This window comes from Pollachius pollachius, assembly GCF_949987615.1.
Source record: "Pollachius pollachius genome assembly, chromosome: 6".
NCBI lineage: Eukaryota > Metazoa > Chordata > Actinopteri > Gadiformes > Gadidae > Pollachius > Pollachius pollachius.
The window spans coordinates 6,703,412-6,728,030 of record NC_136939.1 but is presented as its reverse complement, the minus strand read 5'-3'; the positions used below and the strand labels follow the sequence as shown (position 1 = coordinate 6,728,030).

Genomic DNA, 24,619 nt, shown 5'->3' with positions numbered 1-24,619 from the left:
TTTTCGTCAATCTTCAATTTACCTCTTTTGCTCTTCATTTAGCCTTCATTTTGTAGTTTGATGCATGTTGTGGTTACTTGTACGTGGTGGTCGGCGTGTCACACGCCGACCTCGTTCACAGACCTTGTCATCTCACGACGGAAAGGGTCAGCCCTTTTCTCCGCAGGCTCTTTCCTGATTGGCCCATGACTGACCGGAGTCTCCGCAGGCTCGTTCCTGATTGGCCCAGCCGACTGAATGGAGTCGACGCGATCGTTTCCCTATGGCTCTGCTGATGAGAAGCAACGCCGCGGCGTGGCCGTAAGAAAATGTATCATGGATGAAGACATAGCCGAAAGTTGGGAGGAAGCTGCTGACAGTGGGGTAGGGAATCACATAACTCACACTGGTGGATTGAAACAATCGGTTAGTTTTACTCCCCTGGGAAATCCGTTGTGGGAAAGTGTAGGATAAAGGATAAAACTGTACACGTCTTGTGGGCCACCGATGTACCACTGACGTGCTACATGAGCTATGCGAGCTAACGTGAAGCTAGCTCAACGAGGATTGAAGCAATCGCTAGTGTTTCTCGTAATGTTTGTTGCCGTCTAGGGCTACTTCTTTTCAAACATGATTTGGTTGACAAATCATATTAAATATTATTATTGGAAATGTATGCGTTGAGTTAGTTATGGGCGCCAATTAGTAAATTTGCCGATGCACTAGGCTAGTTAGCGTGCCAGCTAAACTAAGTTAATAGTTGGCTAACAGGCCAAGCTTTATGAAGAAGGTAAAGGCTTGCTATGAAGTCGGATCGACTATGAAGATGGTCATTTACCCTACTACCTGCGTTCACACACTCCCGGCAAAGTTTTACAACTGAATGAATCCATTGTGGCTCCCTGAGCAAATGGGCTAACGTTAGCTCTCCTACTCGATTCATGTTACGAGGCTAGCCATTTTTAGCCAGCCATTAAACGCTATCTTAACTTGTGTGACAGATTGTACCTTCTTATGGCATCCCAGTTAATGTTGGAATCTGTTAAAACGTTAAGCTGTTATGTTTTTGTTAAACATTATTTGATATATATAATATTTCGTTACCGATGATTGTTAGTGTCTGTTCCTTGACTTGGCAAGGGCCATAGAGACGTATAAATAGCTTGTAACTGTACCTACGTTTCCCATCAGGCTCTCCCTTGCTACTTTAATTTTGCTTTCACTTCACACACTTATGAGCATTATTTTTGTTCTCTTCACAGGAAATGGAAAGGAGATTGGAAGAGAAGCTAAGGATCAGCCAGAGAGAAAAGTAAGGGCTCCAGCATACTGGCAACTCTGGCTTTTTTGAAGGAATCCAGTCATTGTTCAATAAACAAATCCATACTTTCTGACCTATCCCTACAGGGTGTCGAGTAATAGCTCTTCACGGTCGCCGCTGAGGACGGCCATCGTGATCCAGGACGACTCCCTGCCGGCGGCACCCCCACCCCAGATCCGCATCCTAAAGCGGCCGTCCGCCAACGGCTCCCTGGGATCCCCTGGGAACCAGAACAGGCCCACGCCCCAGGTGAAGTCTCTGGCCCAGCGGGAGGCCGAGTACGCAGAGGCCAGGAAGAGAATTCTGGGCAGTGCCAGCCCAGAAGAATCGCCTCAAGAGAAGCCCAACACAGACAGGTACCAATGTCATGACTGTTTGAGCTGACAAATGTTCTAATTGGGGATGCACCCATACCAGTCTGTTTAGGCAGAATACTCAATTTTGAGTACTCCCTAATGCCAAGTATGATATGTGCATGCTTTGAACAATAATGCAATTTCCAAGGAGTACTAAGTGCAAAATAGTTTACACAGTAGTCATAATTCTGAGTTGTTTCCATGGCAATTGGCAAAGCATTTGAAGGCTGTTTTTTGGGTGTCAGTCACAATGGTGCCTTTGGAAAGCACCAAAAATAAGGAAACAATATTCAGCACAAGTACATTGAATGCGCCACGAGTTGGTCGTGCCCAATACAAAGTCAATGGAGCACGATCTTATGCATCCATTAAACGCGGTGTCAGACCCTAGTTATACTTGCCTTGCATGAGACTTGGCCTGCACGATTCTGTGAAAAGTATGAATCACAATTTTTCAGCTTAGAATTGATATCACGATTCTCTGCCACGATTTTTTCTCCCGAAATGTAATTTTTATTGCACACATGAACCATGACAAAAAAAAATGGCAGTACCAAACTGTTTTTTGGCACCTCTAGCACGTTGCGTTTCATATGGCCCTTTATAACTGATTAAAGTGCAGTATCAAAAACAGATTTATTTATTTTGTACATATAGCAGCACATTGTCTTTAATTGCTGGCCTTTTATAACTACTGAACCAACTCCATACACCTGTAAATGAAGGCTTGAAAAAAAAAGAAGTAGTTTAAAACTTCAATCCACACAGGGGCGAATCGAGTCCGCGATTTTATAACGATTTATCGTGCAGGCCTACATGGGACCCTGCAAATAACAGACTTGGTCACAAGGACGCAAAGGTGGAGAACTAAAAAATAGGTTCAACTTCTTCCTGGTTTCTCAAGGGATCTATGAAAATATGTCTTTGGCTTAACGGACATGTTAAACCAGTTTCAAATTCCTCAAAAGATGGCCTGAGTTTTGGTGTGGACTTCGTCTGCAAATATGGCCGGTCTCTGCCTTTTGCTGTGTTTTTTTTTTAGAGGACACCTCCATTCCTCTGGGGTGAAGCCCAATTAAAGCCACCACTGTGGCTTTAATTGGTACCTGTTCATTAATGTTCATGCACTGCCAATCGGAGTAAAGAGTTTGAGTAACGAGGAAGTGTAGAAAATATTAAGTGTTACACAAAACATAAAGGGAGAAGACTGTCTTTATGGACTTAAACGTTTGTGTCTTTAAAACGGTATCCCAGTGACATGGCTAATAACGTTACTAAACCTAGGAATAATTTGTGTTTGTCTATTTTTTTTCTTTCTTCATAAAAGGTCCGGGCGTGTCAGCGGCACTTCACCCTCCGCCGAGCCCCGATCAAACAACAACAACACAGTCCGCCAGCCCGCGGGGCCTGATGGAACTCAGGGCTTCCGGCAGCACAGATAATCAGCCACCCCGAGGGAGGAGGACCCCAACACCCGGACAGTGGCCCCGCTCCTCGGAGCTAAGGAAATACACCTAAGAGTAACTCCCGCTGGGGGCCCGGGGTCGAACGCGAGCGCCACCACACCGCTTCTCGCCCCCCTTTTTTTGCTGCCGATATGGGCGGGGCTAGGAGTGACGCAAAGTACACGGTGACGTTCACGACGAAAGGAAGAGGCGCCCGCTTCCTCCCCTGCTCCAGTCTGTCGGACACTGTGATTTAAAAGACCGTGTTCAGGACCCACTGTGATGATCCATTCAGAGCCCCCAGCCACAGTTCACCAAGCAGGTCTTACCAGTCTCCCCACCCAGTGCTGTACCCCTCCCCCTCCCCATGTCGTCCTGGGACTATGCTCTCAAGGGGGGCCCATGGTGTCTCTGTTCCCAACGGATTGCAGCCATGCCAGCCTCTGTATGATGGAGGCTCGGGAATGAAGCCTTTGGGGAGGGTGGTGGGCCGGGCTGGGTCCCAAGAAGCCTGCAATAAGCCGGTTTCATCTGGACCAGGTGGTCCACAGCAATAACACCTGTACCTAGCCCAGCCCCTTGCTGTTTTGTTTTTTATTCATCCGATATCGTTTCATTATTTTAATTTTGTTTTAAATGAAAAAACAAGGGCAGTTGTTCGGTGAGAAATATATTATTTATGTTTTGTATGCAGCAGCTTTCTACCTGTGCTTTTTAACCCTTTTTCCCCACTTGAAATGTCCTTATTTCAAGGTCAAATTCAAACCTATCCCGCAAAAACTCCCGACAGGCCTAATAGCCCTCAATCCATTTGAATGCAGAATTTTAACGTCATGACCAAATCCCTATTTTAATTCATACAATACAACCTTACCCAACATGATTATTTTTAAAGTGCATTCACTTGTGTCCGGATCGTCAAATTGTATTTGGTTTTAGAGAGAGATGACTGCTGTACCTCATGAAGCATACCTGCTGTAAGCTGTGTGCCTGCCTGTTCTTCACTGACTCAGGTCCCAGCAAGAGACGCAATGAATGGATTGGACTCGGATTGTAATGTCTTTTTCCTTTCACCTCAACTGGGTCTGAGGGTGCTAGCAGTATATGTCCGTCGTAAAAGGGAGATCTGGCTAAATACTTAACGCTTGGCAAGATGCACAATCTGGTGTCACAGTTTATGTTGACATTCAAATGTCCAGAGTGCTAGTATCCAGTGAAACCCGACCTCATTCAGGTGTGCTTTTGGTTTCACTGTTTGAGGAGGGTTTCCCCAACTGTCCCGACATGATGCTAAGGTGGCAGGATGAAATATGCAGAGAAGATATGTACAGAATAGAAAGATCTGTCCAAAAGCTGGTGTGTCCAATGTGGCGTTCTTGGCTTGATCAGACACACTCAGGTAATTTCTCAGGCTAGCACATCCCCTGTGCCAGACTACAGCATATGGAGGTGAGGATTGAGCGGTCCTGCTGTATCTCAACCCTGCTTCGTGTGTGCGAGTTACAAAGAGTGTCAAAGTGAATGTTAGGAAAGTTTTAACTAATGCCATGTTATGGTGTTCTTCCTCTGAAACCCAGCTGAACGTTCATGGCTTGATGTGTTGGATTCTCGGTTCGAAGATAAACTGCCTGTAAATACAGATTTAATAAATCATTTTCAAAAAATCTGTTCCGTATTTTCTCTCTGCTTGGGACAGGTGATCATTCTCATGAATATAGAACACAAAAGGGGAAATACACCATAATGTGAGTCACACATATTTTTATGTTGGTTCATGTCTTCACAAGGAATTTCACATTCATTACAAATAAATCTTTCAGGCCTTCAAAATAAAAACATTGACATGAATGCATATTTCATAACTTGCAACTACCTGCTTGCTCATTGGTTTAATTTAACATTATGAAGGGAAATGTCACTTGCCATAATGTGCTATTATGGCAAGTGACATGGGCACAATTTCAACCAAGCAGTAACTGGGTTAGGTGAGGTCACTTAAGATTGGTACTGAGATACACTGCAACCATAATCGGGCTACTTATTACACAGGATACGGAAGTCAAGAGTACATAAACAATGCCGACACCTAGATGAATACAGTGATACATGACAAGTACTCTCAGCCCTTGCCTAGAATGTAGCCTCAGTAAATGTCCCATGGACACATTGATTACAGTCTTTAACATAACGACTATGATTACCATGATTATGATGTATGATTACAGCCTGAAGCTATATGCTGTCCAACTTCAGAAATACCTCCCCACCCGCAAGCACCATTTACAATTAAACAAGTAGAAGTATAAAAAAGTATTTTATTTACATAAATAGTATTTATATAATAGTGCATATCAACAACTTCAATTTCATTGACCAACCAAACAAAACCAAAGTTAAAACCCCTCTGTGTCCCCAAAAATAAGATGAAAAGGAAATGAAAAAGACGCTCAGCGCTAGCTCAGTCCTATCACCGTGTACTGAGCGGAGGGCAGGGATTGGTTGAGGGGCGGCCATGACGGAGACTCGGACAGCAGCACGTCCAGTCGCTTGTACTGCTTCTTAGACATGCGCTTCCTGTGCACACAACGCAGACAGTTCAGCAGGCCCTGGTCGATCAGCACCTGGGGAGGAAGCACAACCACAGGGTTATTGTACATTTAATAACACTTGCTAACTGTATAAGGACCGTTATGAAACACCCAATGGTGCCGTCTGTGCTTCTTCTGTCCTTTGTGCGACAGGGGTTGTGAATGTTTATAGTTTGATGGTGTATTGTAGATCATCAATAGTGGTATGGATTGATTTGAGATCAAGTGCATTCAGGCGTTACTTCTCAAAGGGGCAGGAGTTAAATATTAAATTAAACCCTTGCAGCGCATCCAGAATGCGGCAGCGCGCCTCGTGTTCAACCTACCAAAGTTCTCACATGTAACCCCCCTCTTCCGAGACCTCCACTGGCTCCCTGTAATAGCTCGCATCAGATTCAAGATGATGGTACTGGCATACAAGGCAGTCGATGGAACTGCCCCTGCCTACCTCCAAGCATTAGTAAAGCCACACACCCCAGCTCAATCCCTCCGCTCAACTACCTCAGCTGGACGTCTGGTACCGCCATTGCTAAGAGCAAGCAAAGGTCGATCAGGAAAGTCACAACTTTTCTCTGTTTTGGGACCTCAGTGGTGGAACGAGCTCCCTACCGATGTCAGGACCGCAGAGTCGCTCACCAGCTTCCGCAAAAGACTCAAAACTCACCTGTTCAGAGTTCATCTCGACTCTGCATAGAAACCAATGCACAGCCACCATTGAATGTTGTACGTCCTGGCACTTGTACATTGCACTTATTCAAGGTACTTAATTGTGTAGCATCTACAGTAGCTGCTATCGCTGCTTTACACGGGGAATGGGTTAGCCTAGCGATTGTAATACTTGCACTTGGTTCTATGAACATCTTCACTGTACCGACAGCGATATATTGTTTCACTTCTTATGACAAATGTACTTATTGTAACAAACGCACTTATTGTAAGTCGCTTTGGATAAAAGCGTCTGCTAAATGCCCTAAATGTAAATGTAAATGTAAATATTACGAAAATAAATGAATGAAACGAAGTAAAAGAAACTGAGAATACATCAACAGCACAGAGCAATACATACAGGTATCCCCCCCGCCCACCAGTTCTACTGGAAAAGCAGGATGGATGGACAGGTTGTGCATAACAAAAGGAGCCACACCTCCATCAGGAAGCAGGTGAGGAAGTTGAGGGCTGCCAGGGACACCAGCAGCATGTTTAAGGCCATATCAGGGTAGGTATAGAGCTGGAGCAGCTTGGCAAAGACCGGGCCGGGGTAGAGCACCAGCCAGGTCATCACGCCCAGGAAGATCAGCAGCAGGCCCAGGAAGAGGACTGAGGGGAAGCACAGTACACGTCAGGGGGGAGACGTCTACAAACTCCACTGTGACACATCCGCATGGAAATGTTCCACTGAGGATACAGACCATCGAGTGGACGAAAACGATGGATATATATGTATGATACTCTTCTAGATCACAGTTGGCTCATGAAAAGGTTTCATTTTCATATTAATACATTTTGGATACACGCCAAAGGTTCTGCCACTAGGCTGGATTTATTATAAATTTGTTAGATTGAGAGAGAGGGAAAGAGAGAGAGAAAGAGAAGGTAAAAGAAAGAAAGAAAGAAAGAAAGAGAATCAGATTTTGGTAGAGGCCTTACAGTTGTGGTACAGAGGCTTCTTGTACGGGTAGCCCTTGGTGACCACTACGGCCATGATGATGTACTGGTACCCGGACAGGGCGAAGACGCTCGTCTCCTCCATGTTGGGCAGGTTGGCGGCGCCGGACTCTGTGGAGTTGAGCTGAACAAACCTTTGAGAGGGGGGGAAATAGATCAAATCAACTTTAAGGAATATAGCAAAACTATTCATGATGTTATCCAATAGTATAGTGATATACAGTATATAAATAGTGTCGTGGTTTGCGTGTTTTCCGCCTAAAAAGGTACTGCGTTCGATCCCCAATGTCCACCTGCTCCTTAATGACACGTATATGAATTCGCCGCTCTGGATGAAATCCCCTGCCCCATGACTAAATGTCACTAAGTGACAGTAAAGTGTGTGGTTTCTAATAAGGAGATGAGCTTGCCGCTGACCAGTCCTGGGAGGTGGTGATGAGCAGAGCCCCCGTCTGCCCCAGGATGTTGAACAGCATGTGCAGGAACATGCCCCCCAGGATGGGCAGGGCGATCAGGCTGGCCGGGGGTCTGCGGGGGTGCAACTCCTCGCTGGGACCCCCTCGACCCATCACTATGGCCAGCAGGGTCACCAGGAACAGGTCAAAGAACAGGAACTGCCAGTCCCCCAAGTTGGTCTTCACCTACATAAAGCGTACCAGGAATCACATTGCACTGGTTAGGCAGGCAATGGAAACAACAAGAAATCACAATGGGCTAATTCGTAACAGTTGTGAAGGTAAGATTTGAGAGTTGTAAAAAGAGAGTGGAAAAGAGCACAAGATTTTGTTAATTTAGCAAAAGAAACGTTGGCTCCCTTCACTGCTCTCGTTGTGTTTCAAAATGACTGATTGATTGATGATTAACAAGATGATTAACAATTAACAAGAAAGATGGGCTTCCCCAGACCATTTCATTAGACGGTGCGGTCTAAAATCATTAAGTCTCATTAAGTAGCACGTGCAGTGAACCACAACAGGAATTCTTACAGCGAATCTCACTCACTAATAGTTGAATGATGGCTATGGCATTTTTAAGAGATTGTATCAAATTACAGCTCTTAAATCTGACCTCCACCTTTAACCTTTAAGTTGACTTAAAGGTTATTGGACCATGTCCCAGAACACTTTCACTCCATAGCTGCGGGTGCGGAGACTCTTACCGTGTAGAGGATGAGCACAGAGCTGAACTGGATGAGGCTGTACAGTGCCATGTATCTGAACAGGCTGAAGGAAGTCACCAGAGAACACCGGCCCTCTCTGGATAGAACAGAGAAACACGATTTATTTTGTGGATCACACTAAAACTCTAAACCACTATAATGGCCTTCCTATCTACTCACATTGCTTTTAACTTCAAATCACTTGGTGTCTTATGTTTCCACCAAGTTCCCAAAAAAACACCTTTAAAGTCTAACAGAGCATTGCGTGTGTGTCAGCCTACCGGATGAGCAGGGGCACACAGCTGATGTTGTTGACCTTGGAGGTGAAAGGTGAGGCCACAGAGGCCTCGGCCTCAGAGAGAGACACGCCGACGTCAGAGGCCCTGAGGGCCCCGCAGTCGTTGGCCCCGTCCCCACACATCCCCACGCGGTAGCTGACAGAGAGACAGCGACAACATGAGGAAGACCTTATGGCCCTGTAACTGGGCTGGGCCGAAGACAGTGAGTACCGTATTTTCCGCACTATAAGGCGCACTTAAAAGCCGGTAATTTTCTCAAAAAACGACAGTGCGCCTTATAATCCGGAGCGCCTTATATATGGATCAATTGGTTAATTGGTTGATCCATACTGGTTGTAAACGGCGCTCTGTCAAAATGTTTCAGTATGAAAAACCAATAAAAACAATTTAATAATAATAATAAAATGTTTCACTACGACTACGATAAAGCCACACCGCTTGCAGCATTACGGCTATCGTAGTCAGTGCACACAGCATTTTACTGCGCTTACTCACAGTCCCACACCACGTCACGTATAAAGACTCCAAAATGGCACCTTCCAAGAGACACGCTTACGACGCAGAGTTCAAGCTCAAGGCTGTCAGTCACGCAGTAGAACATGGGAATAGAGCAGCAGCGAGAGAATTCAACATTAATGAATCAATGGTACGGAAGTGGAGGACGCAAGAAGATGACCTGCGCCAAGTAAATCTAAGGTTTGGAACTGCGTAATTGTGTTTTACTTTTTTGTCATAAAGGTTCCAGTTTTATATCTGCTAAATGCAGCAACTCGTCCTCACAGTTGCGTTGCGCGTGACAAGCTATACAATTAGCACAGCTCCATCTAGTGGATGCATAACGCATCCCCAGTCAAACGTTTGACTGCAGTATTTTCTATGCTATGCGCCTTATAATCTGGTGCGCCCTATTTATGAAAAAAGTTCTAAAATAGGTCATTCATTGAAGGTGCGCCTTATAATCCGGTGCGCGTTATAGTGCGGGAAATACGGTATTTGAAACACAAGCACCAATAATGTTCGTTCGTTCGTTCTCTCTCTCTCTCTCTCTCTCTCTCTCTCTCTCTCTCTCTCTCTCTCTCTCTCTCTCTCTCTCTCTCTCTCTCTCTCTCTCTCTCTCTCTCTCTCTCTCTCTCTCTCTCTCTCTCTCTCTCTCTCTCTCTCTCTCTCTCTCTCTCTCTCTCTCCCTCTCTCCCCTTCCCCCCCTCCCTCCCTTCCCTCCCTTCTCCCTACGTTTCTCAACCATTGAGAAGTGTTGCACAAGCAAGATGAATGCCCCTGGACCAATTGCCCTGATTGTTCAGAAATGACCAGAGAGCGTTCTTAAATCGAAGTAGTCTCACACCGAGGCAGTGGTGCAGTCAACCAGAGCAAAACTCACAGGGCATTCGCTCACTAATAGCCGATGGATGGCTATGTCATTTCTAACAGATTACACTAAAACGATAGCCTTCCAATCTTACCATCAGCCCCTCTAAGGACCGGACATTGTAAAGAGTGAAGTAGGAGACTTCCTGATGGTGGATATTTACTTGAGTTTCTGCAGCTCCTTCACTAGTTGGGTCTTCTGATCAGGGGCCATGCGCGCATACACCGTGGCACGCATCAGCACCTGCAACCAATCACAGCTTGTCAGTTAACCATTCGTCGCCAGGAAAGAATGCTCGTCACTCAATCATACCGCCAGTTGAAGGCCCTTTAAAGTGCATTTGTTGAGGAACATTTAAAACAGACTGTTTAACGGACTCAAGGTGACAAGGGATCTAATAGAATTATTTTCTTTTTAGCGTTTATTTGAAATGTCACGAGGCTTTCACACTGGGGCCGTCCAGGAACCTTCCAGGTAGGTAACTGCAGCGGCCTGCTGTTGTTCACCTCTCCCAACCTGGTCCTAGCAAGCAGGTCCCGCTTACCTTCGGGAGATACTCAGGAAAGTAGTCACAGATGGCGGAGAAGGACTTCCCATTGACGGCGAGGTGGTAGCTGACCCCACTCTGGTACAAGCCCTACCGAGTCCAACCAAAAAGGGGCAGTTAATACCACAGACTCAGTGTCCAAAGAGATCAATAACCTAATCACAACCAGCCCACTAAACTTGGTTCACTGTGAGCATGCATGACTTGGGACAAATCAAGAGGAAAACGTTGTCATTATGTTTGAAATGTCAAAGTGAAGAGGTAGTTTATTCATAAGCACATTGCCAAATTGTCTCAGGTTGACTATGTGCAGACCTATGTGTAGATTTTTTCTTTTTGACCATTTTGTGTATTTTTTTTCTTGTTAGTTCTCAGTTACAGTGTTTTTTGGGAGAGACATGCTGAATAAACACATCATGTTTTCAAACTCAAAAACAATCCTTTGAATAATCGTGATTTCAATATTGACCAAAGTAATGGTGACTATGATCTTTTCCATAAGGGAGCAGCCCTACCCAGGTGTGGACCTCAGTGGAGCCGTGCGTACCAGAGGCCCCTCTGGCCTGCTGGTGGAAGCTGAGGCTAGGAGGGAGCTGGCCGTTAGGGGGAGACGCCTGGACGAAGATCACCTGGTCCTCAGAGCCCACCATCCCACAGCTCCTGGACACGTTCACCGCCGTCAAGATGTTGTCCCCTGGAGGAGAGACACAGGAAACGTACTGCTCAGTGTACACCGAGACTCTTTATATCGGACCCGTAGTTAGAAGCCATTAGAAGCTACCTGTATTTATAAGCGACCTGTAATTAAAAGCCGGTAGAAGCTACCTGTAGTTAGAAGCGGCCTGTAGTTAGAAGCCATTAGAAGCTACCTGTAGTTAGCAGCGACCTGCAGTTAAAAGCCAGTAGAAGCTACCTGTAGTTAGAAGCGACCTGTAGTTAAGCCAGTAGAAGCTACCTGTAGTTAGAGGCTATAAGAGTCTACCTGTAGTTAGAGGCTATAAGAAGCTACCTGTAATGCGAAGCTATTAGAAGCTACCTGTAGTTGGAAGCCATTAGAAGCTCCCTGTAGTTCGAGGCATTAGAAGCTACCTGTAGTTTGAGGCTATTAGAAGCTACCTGTAGTTCGAAGCTATTAGAAGCTACCTGTAGTTAGAGGCTATTAGAAGCTACCTATAGTTAGAGGCTAGTAGAAGCTACCTGTAGTTAGAGGCTATTAGAAGCCACCTGTAGTTTGAAGCCATTAGAAGCTACCTGTAGTTAAAAGCACCTTGAAAAACGACCTGTAGTTAGAGGCTAATAGAATCAGAACGCTTGGGTGTTACGTCATGTCGTCACGTAGATATGGACTCAGACAAAATGAAGTGAAACGCCTAATCACCGGTGACCATGACGGTGCGGAGCTGGGCCAGTCTAAGGGTTTGGATCACCCCGGCCGTCTCTGGCTTCACCAGGTTCCTCATGAGGAAGAGGCCCAGGAACCGCATGTCTCTTTCGACCAACTCTCTGTGGAGACACAGCACACACATTGAGCACCTCTCTGGTTCCAGCAATCTTTGGCGCAACCACCAAATCTTTCATAATTGGAATCTGGGTAAGAATTGGATTTAGTTTATTTTGTCCTTACGTATTGATTTCTACTATTTAGCTAGAGATAGATTCTTACTTCATTTTTGTCTAGCATTTACTATATTTAACAAACTACAAACTGAATATGAACATCCATATCGATGCATGCCGGTAGAAGTCATGATTAATAAAAGAGTGTTGGGATAAAAAATACATATTCATTCGAGTGCTGTCCTCTTCATGTAATTCTAGAGTCTTTGTACCGTTCAATCGTCCCCAGGTCCGTGTCGCTGCCCAGCACTCTGTAGCCCAGGGCCAGCACTCTGAAGCCTCTGCTGGCAAAGTCATCCAAGACGCCAGAGAACTGCGGGGGCACTGGAAAACAAACACACGGTCTGTCTGCCGTTAGCTCATATGTTCTCATATTAATTGTTAAATAATAAATAGAAGAGAAACTAATAATGTTATGATGTAGCATAATAAATAGTAGTAAAATAAACAGCTAAAATAAAGAGATTAGCAATCTTCCGCTCCCCGTGAACACAAAACTCTTTTCTACCCATCCCTCGACATCATTTAGCTCTAATCTCTCCCAGACGCGAGTTAACCCAGGTGGTGAGTCAGTGTTGTTTCCCCACCCGTTTCTGCCAGACAGAGGCTGGTCACCATCTCCGGGGAGCCCTTGATGATGGCTATCGCCGGCCGGCCACCAGGGGGCGCCGCCACCACGCTCATCCTCTGCAGCGACGAGGAGAAGGGGAAGCGGCGCACGATGGCCACGCTCTCAGCGTGAGGCTGAAGGGGAATGGGGAAGCACAAGTAAGAACCCAGCCGTGCAGAAGTTCCATTCTTTCCCAGCTGATCAGGGAATGTACAGAGAATTGTGCAAAATACTCAAAAAAGGGCATTGCATTTTGCTCATGCCCCACAAAGGCAACATAAGGAGACAGAGGAACAAGTTCCATGGTCCAAGGCCTGTTATCAATGCTTGGGTGGTGTTGGTGATGGGAGCAAAGACAGTGAAGCTGGAGTGACTTTCATTTGTCCCGAGACATCACCTCACAGTACGGGGAGACGGGAAACAATCCCGTCACTCTCTTTGAGTCCTTGTTGTCATTGTAATGTAATGCTGCGATTGCCCATCAAAAGGTATCCCCCCAGGGGGGGCCTGGGCACAACAGGGATGACGACAGGGAGCTTTGCCACTCACAGTTCTCTCAGAGAAGGGAGTCCCAGAGGGGGGCCTCATCACGGACAGAACCTTGTGACCTCCGAACTCGGAGTCCAACGCATGACCATCACCGGACGGCTCTCTCAGCTCCTATGAGTCACAAGCAAGCATGAGGTTAGATGAACTGAAAGGGGTTGAGGCTATACAGGAAGACAAGAGTTATAAATAGCAACTCTTTCAAAATAACTAATTTGCTCAGAATTTGGTTTCTCGAGCTCCTTTACATTTGCCATAGGCTGCTTCTCTGACTGTCGCTTTGTTTTATTAAAAGATGTTCGAGACACAGAGAGATTGGGTTTCGAACAACATTATTTGTACAACATGTGATCGCACAGATTTGGCACAAATCAACCAATCTTGTGACTTCTGAAGGCAACTGGTTGAACAAAGCGAAGTTTAATAGGCACCTAGAGCCAACTTGGTTAATAGTGCTGCAATGACATGATACATATCGTACCCAGCCAGTGGACTCCATCATCTTCAGCTCCAGGGGGTCCCCGTACGCCTGGCCATCCAGCAGGGCCACACTGTGGCAGCAGGCCAGGGCCGTGAGCAGGGGCCCCGGGGCCAGGAGCCTGGGGTCTGGGACCAGCTCAGAGAAGCCCTTCTGGTGGGCTTCCATCACCCCCCACATGTCCAGACCCTCCTCGGTCAGGGTTCCTGTCTGGGTTGGAGGTTTGAGGTCCGAAACGCTTTACATTCAGTGTTGAAGTGTTTGAAGACTACATAACCAAGGCTAGTGAAATTGACAAATCTGACAATACAAATAAAACACTGAGATCACACCACGGATTAATGTTGGCGGGATTTCATACTGTTATTATAACTATGTTCAGTTCAGTCAACATCAGATTCAAAAGAAAAACGTAATTAAAGCCTGATCACTCACTGTCCGTCATTCACAAGCATAATAAGTTTTAGTTTGAACTGCCAACCTGAACCGAGATCTATACATTTTGATAGAGGTGTGCTTTACTAACTTCCTATGGGAAACTGCCTTCCGTACAAAATGGCCAACCGCGTTGCAGTACCACAGCTGGCCACCGTTGTTATTCAGGGGAGTGTTGCGCCGGGGGGCCAGGGCTGGGTCGTTGCCTCACCTTGTCGAAGCAGAAGAGCGACACCTTGCCACAGACGTTGATTCGGGGCGGGCTGATGCAGAAGACGCCCTGGCGCTTGAGCCGGCGCTGTGCGTAGATGGTTCCTGTGGTGATGGCAGCGGGCAAGGCGGGGGGCACCACAATGGTCACCACGTCCAAGGTCCTGATCACGAGCTCGCCCCACGTTACCTAGGGAACAAGAGCCAGCCAGTCGGTGACAGCGCCTCGACCTCGTCCTCACGCCGGTCCCTCTTTATCAAGCAGAGCGGTTTACCATAAAGTGGAACCACGCAGTGAGCGGTAAACTATTGAGATGGGAATACTGGAAGTGGAACACCTGCGGGACTTACGTTGGACATGCTGAGCACCACAACACTGTAGATGGTCCCAACCACAGCTGTCGACAAAGAAAGTAGTAAGTACATAATCCACAAACGGTCTGTACATCTAAAAGAGATACCAGACCCTGACATTAGACCGCAGGGGACTGCCCTGCCTCAAGGGCTAGGCGGTAACCACGTTCTCCGCCTGCCACTATAAAAAGCTAGGATTTGATGTGTCTTACCCACGCCACCCAGGAAGAGGAGGAACTTGGTGGCGTCTTGATAGAAGCGGAAGTTGATGGGCTGAGGGTAGAGGATGGAGCTTATCAGGTCTCCTTTAGCAGTGAAAAATCCTAGAGACGGAAATGATTAAAATGATTATTAACTGCAGTCTAAAGGACCCAAGTTCAATCAAAGGAATTGTATTTATTCCTGGAGCATAATGCAGTTGAACCACGTCATTATTCCGTATATTCTAATGTAAACACCTTGAATAAGATAAGGTCGGTGTATTCATTCTGCCCAATCATGAGCCAAAAGACGAGAGATTTACATCACATCCACATCGGATTCACCAGATAAATAAACAACATGCATGTTTTCACATTTGGAGTGTTTTATGCATCCAATGAGTTATCCCAACACTCTCAAACGCCAGTGAACCAGCAATCATATTGTTTTAGACATGTTCATAAATCCTCTTGGAATAATTTATTAAGCGCTAAATGGAGCAATATACTGTATATGGTTAAGCTACTGTATATTAGCTGGAGCACGTTATATTATATTCCCATTAGACCAACACATATCTACCATGTCACACATCTTCCTTGAAGCATCCCTTCAAACCCATGCTGATGCTAATATAAAAAAAAAGGTAACACAAAAAAAATCTGCTTTTGCTCCAGATCTTTTGGAGCAAGATCAGATTTTCTGCTTTTGCCCGCTGCCACCTCCATGCAGGCATTGTTATTCAGACCTGTTAAACTCCATGGGAAGGGGCATGGCTATCCTGCTGCTCACCTGTGCTGGTGACCACAGCCACGGCCCCGCCCCTGGCCTGGATGAGTTGCGTGCCGCAGAAGAGCGTATGTCTGCGATGGCCCTCTGAACTGAACCGGGAGTCCCCCGTCGGCAGCGGGGTCTTCAGAACAGGGACGCTCTCGCCTGAAGGCAAGCACATAGAGGACAAAGCTCTCGTCAGCACTGCTGACCAGGTAACCTACAGGGGTGGTATCTGAGGAGCAGGTACCTATGGTTGAACGCATAATTGCCTTGTTTATCAGTTTATACATGTATAGCCTGTTAAACTGAGAGCATGTTTACCTGTGAGCCTGTTTACCTGAGAGCATGTTCACCTGTAAGCCTGTTTACATGAGAGCATGTTTACCTGTGAGCCTGTTTACCTGTGAGCCTGTTTAACTGAGAGCATTTTTACCTGTGAGCCTGTTTACCTGAGAGCATGTTCACCTGAGAGCACATTCACCTGTAAGCCTGTTTACATGAGAGCCTGTTTACCTGTGAGCCTGTTTACCTGTGAGCCTGTTTAACTGAGAGCATGTTTACCTGTGAGCCTGTTTACATGAGAGCATGTTCACCAGAGAGTATGTTCACCTGTGGGTCTGTTCCCCTGTGAGCATGTTCTGTTCACCTGTAAGCCTTGTCACCTATGGGCCGTTTACCTGTTTACCTGTGGGCCTGTTTAGCTGTGAGCCTGTTTAGCTTTTAACCTGTTCACTTTGAGCCTGTTTACCTGAGAGCCTGTTTACCTGAGAGCCTTTTAACCTGTTCCCTGTCAGCATGTTACCTATGAGCCTTTTTTCACCTGTTTACCTGTGAGCATGTTCACCTGTGAGCATGTTCACCTGTCAGCCTGTTCACCTGTCAGCCTGTTTACCTGTCAGCCTGTTTACCTGTGAGCATGCTCTCGTTGACCATGCACTCCCCGGCCAGCAGGGCGGCGTCGCAGGGCAGCAGCAGACCTTCTGGCGGGATGGCCAGGCAGTCCCCTGGAACCAGCTCCTCTGAGCTCAAAAACACGTCTGACACAACACAGGACACACAACGGTTACTAGGCAGCTCATTGCACACGTCATGTGCGCTTACGTTTGCGGCTAGTGGGTTGCAGTGTAAACCACTCTAGCTATGTAGTAACCGAATGAGAGATGAATCACAATATTTAACACCTTGGATGCCATCTCTCACCAGAATAAAGCTGAACTGAGAAAAATTTAATGAGTGTAATGTATAAGCGGTAAAATATCAAGTTATAAATGCAATGTGACTTGTAATTTAATCGGGGTCAGGGCCAAGAGAAAGCCTTGTACGTTTAGTGCTTTATATCCTTTTATCCTACTATTGGTTTAAGGTTGGGCCACATTGGTCTGGATGGATTTGTGTCGTCTGTGGATGGGTCACACCTACCCCCGGTGGTCCTGTGTACTTTAACCGTCGTGATCAGCTGGGCCATTTTGCGCAGAGTGACACTTTGCTGTGGACAGACGGAACAGTGTTTGCGATATCAGGTTAGCTAAGCAAACATGTCCCGTTAAAGGGAAACAAAACACCCAGCAGACGTATTCATTATTTTATCTTGCTGCTAAGGCTGTTGCACACAGCACTCTACTTGCTAAAATCAGATTTGTGTGGGTGTAGTCAAAATGCTTTATTGACCTTACCTGGTAACCGAAAACGGCCGGTAACAATTATAGTTATGGTTGGGCCAAATCATCAGTGAAGGGCAACTTTGGAGCTTTGCATCTAAAATAAGTTCTTCCTGGGTTTGGTTTCACTATAAAGCCTCACTTTCAAATAAATGGTGAAATACTAACGGAAAAACAAACTGTCGTGCTTTGTGTCAAGTCAAAGTCAAAAGCTGTCACATAAATTGATTTGCACGATTGTATATATTATTTACAATGGTGGCCTTGCAAAAGGCAAAGCCTCTTGATGTACACCTAAATATCAAAATAAAACTAAGCTAAAGACCATGTATCTTTGTTAAATCTATTCGTCTTCCTATTGCACTTCTACTTTTAAGGCAGAGAAATGTTTTGAATATACTCTACGAATCAAACTGACTCACCTTGCGTGTTTCGTACAGCGAAATGCTGATAGACAGGAGAGAGATGACGAGGATACAGGCGGCATAATAATAGTAGTTATCGGCCATCCACAAGACGATGCTGAACACTTGAAAGATATAAAAGGGATTGAGGATCTTAAGAGAAAGGAGAAAGAGATCGAGAAGAAAGTCATTCGTAAAGCAGAGAACCACAAGAGCTGAATACGGCACTGTGTTCTTCCTAGCCTATGTGTTTGGATACCATATTCATTCCCTTGCAAACACACTTGCAAGCGGGTGCCTTGTACATGCATTGCGTCTCCTCCTCACCTCGTCAACCAGTAAACTCATGTAGGACTTAACAGGCACAGTAATCAGGTTTGGTCCATAGACCTGTTGCCTGGAACGAAGATAGACAAAGAAATAGTTGATCAACAAAAGGGCAGGGCTCCCTGAACCCTCACAAGAACACCAAAAGAACACCATACACGTGTACCTGGAGTTCTGCTCCAGAGGACTCAGGCCGCTTTGGAAGCGATACAGGTCACTACACATCCATTCCTCATTGAGGACACTGCCGGGATAAAAGAGTTAGTCCCACACTGCAAATATCACACACAAATAGACAAACTGTGTCTGAACATAAGGACATTATTTGAACTGATACATGCATAAACTGATAAAGATGAACTGTTAAGAAATGCAAATACAATCATTTTAAACACAAAGTATGGTATTTTTTAAATAACATTTGACAAGCACAAGACAAATACAGTTTGCCCTTGTTGATATAATATATGTTATATACCATAATACTGTGAATGATGCACTTTATATAGTAGCCTTTTATACTTTCTTAAAGGACATTTGTTAATCAATTTCATATGCTTTCAATGGCAATTTACCTGACTGGACAGAAGGCACCTTTCCTGGGCAGCCAGATGTAGCGTAGGCCCTCGAACTGATAGAAGCGCAGCAGAGATTTCTGTAGAACAGGGATCCAAGTTAACACAAGCAGCCAGAGCATGTGGAGAGTGACCCCTCACACCGGACATCCCTTACCTGCTCAGTGTGGAGCTGGACCGTATCTCTCCATTCTCGGTTCTCCTCCACCTCATCCACCAGCTCCAAGCTAAAGGCCAGAGAGAGGAGTGAACGGGCAGGACGTGCATATTGCATGAAGAAGCATTCCTAGATATTCACTGTGGTATGATGAGCATTTATAGTAAGAATACGTGGCCTAAAATCATCATGGTATGTCTGTTTCTAGATCTTCACAATCTAAATATTCATAACAAACAACGTGTATGACCATATGCTTTAATTAATGGCCGTATGCGTTAAGGAAGGACCATATTATCAAATGGAATGACCATATAATAAATGAACGACCCTCTACTTCAATGTCAGGAACCTAAATTTATCCATATGTCTCTGCCCAGAATGCAGTTTATTTTTTTAGCATGCTTTAAAAAGGAAAAGGTGTCTGAACCGAAGGCAGTAGGGGGTGTCTGACCAGGAAGTATTCACGGTAAAACTGACCTTCCTTCCTCAACCTCCGTTGTGAGGACTTGGACCACGTAATTATGTCCCAAACTGTCCTGAAGAGAGAAGAAGACAAAGTCTGAAACCAAAAGCAATGCACGGTCCATGGTACTAGCCTGGTACTAATCTGGTACTCCATGGTTTGAGTGTGGTACCTCATGGAACTAGTGTGTCTCTACGATCACCTATTCTCTTAAAAAAACAAAACATGAATTCTTGCGGCTCAGTGGCTAACCCACTAAGTGCACAAACCTACAGAGCATACGCTTCATTGCGAGCCAGGCATTTTTCTCTCCTGACCATTAAGGCATAAAAAGTATGACACTTCTTTAACACGAGAAGCAATCGTGGTCATCCTCATATGAATCTTTGTGTAGCACAGTTTTACAATACAGTAAATACATACAAATATAACCGTTTGGCCGATCATAGACAAATGTTCCACTAGAGGAGTTTCTGGGATTCCTGGGGTGAATTACTATGTGAGGAAAGTGCAAAGCAAAATCGATTGGATTTTTTTAGACTGAAGAATTACAGTGAGGATATGCCTTTGTAATGCAATAGCAGCAGGCCAAAAAATGAACTTGAATGTGATAAGTTGACCTCTGGGTCTGGGCTACAGCCTGATAATGTCCGGGTAATACTTCCCATCCAAATGACTGTAACTCCTCTATGCTTAGAGGAACAAGTGTGCCTCATAAATAAGGAATGATTGTTTAATGGTCTCAAAGCCCCACACTCTCCACAAAGCGATTCTCTGTTTTTTGGCTCTGCGTGTGCCTGTCGAGTTACATAAACAAGTCCAGCTGTCATTTTAATCTACAAAAATGAAAAGAATGTCTTAATCGATTTGCAGCCGACTTTCAGCATGCACGCACACGCAGACGCACACACACACACACACACACACACACACACACAAACACACTTCAATCTTCCAGTGTCTCTTTCAGGAGACAAGTGAAGGTGCAAGCAAGCGAAGGTGAAAGGGGTTGGTTTTCTCACCCTCAGAAGTAGGACGTGAGCCAAGGCCAGCGGGCAGGGAGAGCACCGGGCTATGACAGCGAGCCGGGGGCGCCAGGTAAACAGCAGCAGCAGGAAGCCTAGTGACAGCACAGCTCCCACACGGCATAGCCACACACGCCAGCCCACCCAGCGGTACCCCTGGACATCCTGACAGGAGAACACATCAAGTCACCTGATCGTCAGCCGTCCACTCTGCCAACCATCTCATTATTACGATGGAGGAAGAGAAGTGTGGTTGCACACCAACATTTACAGCAGTCCAGAACGTATCCCATTCGCTGATAAACGACGACCCGCTGCAGTTTCAATAGGCATTGGCATATTAGCCTGTGTGAAAAACGTAATTTAGCGCCATCTCTTTATTTAACGAAAAGGGTGTATTATCGAAACGGTCAGTGATCGTTTTACTCGTTTGAGAATCATGCCATTAATGAGCAGGTGGGCTTATGCATGATCCTCCAGGATGCCTGGTAGAGACCGTCAACATCGGGGCCCAAACCGAGAACCTTCCAGCTGGGAATCAATACCCCTGACCACTTTATCCTACCCCTGAATGGATTTTGTGATTGATTGATTTTAAAACATGCATTTGTTTTAAAAGTTACAGATAATAATGAGGAAGATAGTGGTTCAATTCACGTCCGTTAATCTTTCAATTTCAATTTAATAAATCTTTCTCATTTTGTTTTAAGGGAGGTGAAACATTTTCTAAATCACCGCAGAAATCTTTAGCTCGCTACCGCTTTCATCAGGTTGCATCAATTTGACTATTAGTAAAAAAGTAACATTTTGAAAAAGTTCCATGTATTTTGAATTAACCGATAGGATGCATTTTTATAAGCAAAACAGGACGTCGACCCTAGACATTATCCACGCAGAACAAAACACAGGACGTGGTGTGATGACGATATCTTTGTTACGCCAAAAGTACTGCCTTTATAAAACATTCACAAGATGACACTATTTGTTCAAAGTTAAGTTGTACACGATCTATCCACAAAAAAACAAAGTCTAGAAATCACCACGAAGTGGAACAAGCGTCAAATAATCGAAACCCTAGAAAGCAGCGATCACCAAGCAAAACTAGTGCGAGTTTTTACAACCAGGAAACGAAAAGACTGCCAGTGGCAGTCGCTTGTTATCTTTATAGACCAGTTAAATAAACTGTAAAAAGCAATAACAAAAAAACACGTCGGACTAGACATCTGCAAGTAGACCAGGCAGCTGCAACCTGATGGGTTCCGGTGATAAATAGTTGGACTCTTACCATCTGGGAGTCTGGCGGGACGAGGGGAGGTTTCCAGCCGGGAGAGGGACGCCCACTCCCCGGTAGCTCCGCCACAGAACCTGCAGGACAAGTCAAACACTCACGATGTTTCCTGCATCGACATTTCACAGGGACGTCCACCTGTATGTCGACCCACTGAGTCGATTTAAAAAAACTAGAGAAAAAGATAAATTGTGTATTGAAAACGACACCACGTTTTGGATTGGTATAATCAGTGAGCGTGCATTCCTCACTGTGATCAAATCGATACAATATTTTATATGGATGCGGTGACGACAATAAAGTACGAGTACATTAGCGGTCCAGTGATATTATTACTTTGTCCAGTTTCGTAGAGGTTGTCTTTATTTTTCTCTCCTCGGACCGATGACGTTACATACGCATTAAAAGGAAAGGAATCGCAGCTCCAAATAACAACAGGGCGACACTGACCGAGTTACCTTCGCTTCAAGTTAAAGTCATCACGACTCGTAGGTCACCACCACTTGCAAATGCTTTGGTCGACACTTCTCTACAATTCTATTAGCTTCGCTAAATGAGTGAGCCGATGGACTCACCCGACTTGCTCCTTTGTTTAACCGGCTTGAGGCTGTGTCCGCTCTACTATGACATTACTATCCTACCATCACATGGGCCCCTAGCCCCACCTGCAGTTTGTACATCTAGATATTGTTGCATTGTATTAATTTTTGTATAAATGTTCTTTATCTTTATTTTCTCTAGATAAATGTTAGATCATATCTGTCCACCAAAGCCAGATTTTATATTCCAAAGAAATATGATATTAATGGTGCAAAGGGGGGACCCCCCTCTCGGCGCTGAACACCAAGAAAAGTGTAAAAAAAAAAAAAAAAAAGAAAGAAAGAAAGGATAACCCCTTATTTAAAAACGCTGATACGTTGCCAGTACAACCATCTCATGAAGATAAGAGGTGCAACATCATCTCAATCTAACCATTTAACATGGAGATGATATGCGTTACCATCCATAGTGTTCACTATGGAAAAGGTATCAGATCAAACAGGTTCCAACAGCAGAACTACGGGGGATCAGCTCCATCTATTGTGGACAATCCGCTATTGCTTTTGTTGATAGTTTGAAAAGGTGTAACCCTTTCTCAAAAACGACTGGGTCTTGGCTTGAGCTTGGATTTTGAGGGCAGATTATTATTATTATTTTCCATCAGTAGGATAATCATGTATCCAAATTAGGTTTGTTTTAAAGACCCTGCTTTGATATTACCTGTGTTCTCTTGCTGGAGTACGCTCACTGTCTCCAGTCATTTGTTTTTTCCAAACAAAGATTGGTTCCCCCCTAACAGAACATATGTGTCTTAAAACACTGAGACTCTAAATAGTTTTTTCGTAAAAAAAAACAACAACTCGTGATACAACGCTAAAGGAAATGAGTGAGCGAAAATAAACAAGACAGTTATCTAATCTTGGACGACAGTCTGCAAAAATGCATGATTACGAAACAGCGTTTACTAACCCTGGGGTCAGAAGCCCACTTGATATGCGTTGAAGGAGATGCAGATTTATAAACTTGTATGGCCTATAATATATATTTATGATTCAGACCGTTTTGGAAAGGTCACATAAGAAGGTCCTGTGTTTTTATACAAACCACTGCCTAATGATTTTTATGGTATCCACAAGCAAATTAACTTATTATCACTTAGGGTCGTTGACTGTGTATACTGTCACTTGGACATTGATAATACAGCTTTTGGAAGGGTTAAGGGCTATCTGAGGGAAAGCAGCACAACAAATATTAAAAAGGGTTGAAACTAATCAAGTTGGGTCACAAGCCAAAATGTTTTAGATTTTTTTTCATTAACAATTTAGCAAATAATCACTGCACAGACCAACTCAAGGACAATGTTAACAAGCATTAATGACATAATTTATGATCTAAGTTTTCTGTTTGCTGCCTATGTCAGCACTTCATTTAACTAAAGACATGTTTTCGATAGTTGCTTTGTGTTGCAACTTGAGGTTGAGTTGCGACTGTGTGACGCTAATAACATGTAATAATACCCCCAGTATTATTATAGTAAACATTATTTGTGACTGAATGTTAAAAAAGCCCATCTCCAACAAAAAACGCCCAATATTTGCTAATCTGCCTAAGATTGTATGGTGACTGCTAGAATCTGCTGTCATACGTTATGGCGTTCCGTTTACAACCAAAGCTGTTCAATATAAATGAAACGTATGGTTGATCATCTAACTTAATCTATAGGGTGAATTATTTTGATCGTTGAATTTCAAATGGATCCTCAATCAATAAGTGGAAAATGTTAAGCATAGAATACTTTTGACTGACAACCAATAGCTAAGCAATTTATTCGGCCTTTAATGAAAAGAAGGAGCGTGACTGTAGCAAACTTACCACGCAAGGCCATCACTTAGTGTCAGTAAGTCTTTAAATAACAGACTGTGGCAATATGACATGGTTTGAAGAAAATGCCAGCCATGGTGTGCTCCAACAGAGGGTCTGTTCCACTAGACGCCTCTCTTGTGATTCTATCAATTACTACGGATACTAGCAAGGTCAAACAGCGCAGGCTTAAAACGCGCATCAATAATTCCTGTTGTTTTTTACCATCTCAGCTCTACGTTGATCTTCGATGCTGTTAAAAACATATTAAAGCAGTAAAAGGCAAATTAAAATGTATCATTAAATATAGTTAAACACATGTCGGTACATAAAGTGCAGGCTACTTTTCATTTATTCACATCTTTGCCC

General features: G+C 44.7%; 2 protein-coding genes across 5 annotated transcripts; one reads left to right on the top strand and one right to left on the bottom strand.

Annotated features, from left to right (window-relative positions):
* Positions 1–237: 237 nt before the first annotated feature.
* szrd1 (SUZ RNA binding domain containing 1) lies at positions 238–4,765 on the top strand (the record flags this gene model as incomplete). The annotated part of the gene is made up of 4 exons (XM_079737576.1): positions 238–363; positions 1,242–1,291; positions 1,387–1,656; positions 2,984–4,765. 4 exons carry the CDS (start codon positions 238–240, stop codon positions 3,096–3,098), a joined length of 561 nt encoding a protein of 186 aa, XP_079593702.1. The 3' UTR covers positions 3,099–4,765.
* A 637-nt stretch (positions 4,766–5,402) lies between these two features.
* atp13a2 (ATPase cation transporting 13A2) lies at positions 5,403–24,393 on the bottom strand. Of its 4 annotated transcripts, none has more exons than XM_079738069.1 (29): positions 24,263–24,393; positions 21,848–21,927; positions 20,560–20,727; positions 19,552–19,610; positions 19,072–19,141; positions 18,915–18,994; positions 18,506–18,583; positions 18,340–18,409; positions 18,031–18,165; positions 17,370–17,436; positions 16,859–16,987; positions 15,969–16,112; positions 15,188–15,298; positions 14,973–15,019; positions 14,623–14,811; positions 13,980–14,186; positions 13,502–13,612; positions 12,930–13,086; positions 12,555–12,666; positions 12,104–12,228; positions 11,241–11,419; positions 10,723–10,815; positions 10,342–10,421; positions 8,795–8,947; positions 8,514–8,610; positions 7,772–7,995; positions 7,337–7,488; positions 6,834–7,006; positions 5,403–5,722 (listed from the first exon to the last, which is right to left on the bottom strand). In XM_079738069.1, exons 1-29 carry the CDS (start codon positions 24,273–24,275, stop codon positions 5,555–5,557), a joined length of 3,471 nt encoding a protein of 1,156 aa, XP_079594195.1. In that variant the 5' UTR covers positions 24,276–24,393; the 3' UTR covers positions 5,403–5,554. The 4 variants fall into 4 exon arrangements, with proteins under 4 accessions (XP_079594195.1, XP_079594197.1, XP_079594196.1 ...); XM_079738071.1 differs by lacking the exon at positions 24,263–24,393 and adding an exon at positions 22,426–22,482; XM_079738070.1 differs by lacking the exon at positions 24,263–24,393 and adding an exon at positions 22,309–22,441.
* Between the last annotated feature and the right edge of the window lie 226 nt (positions 24,394–24,619).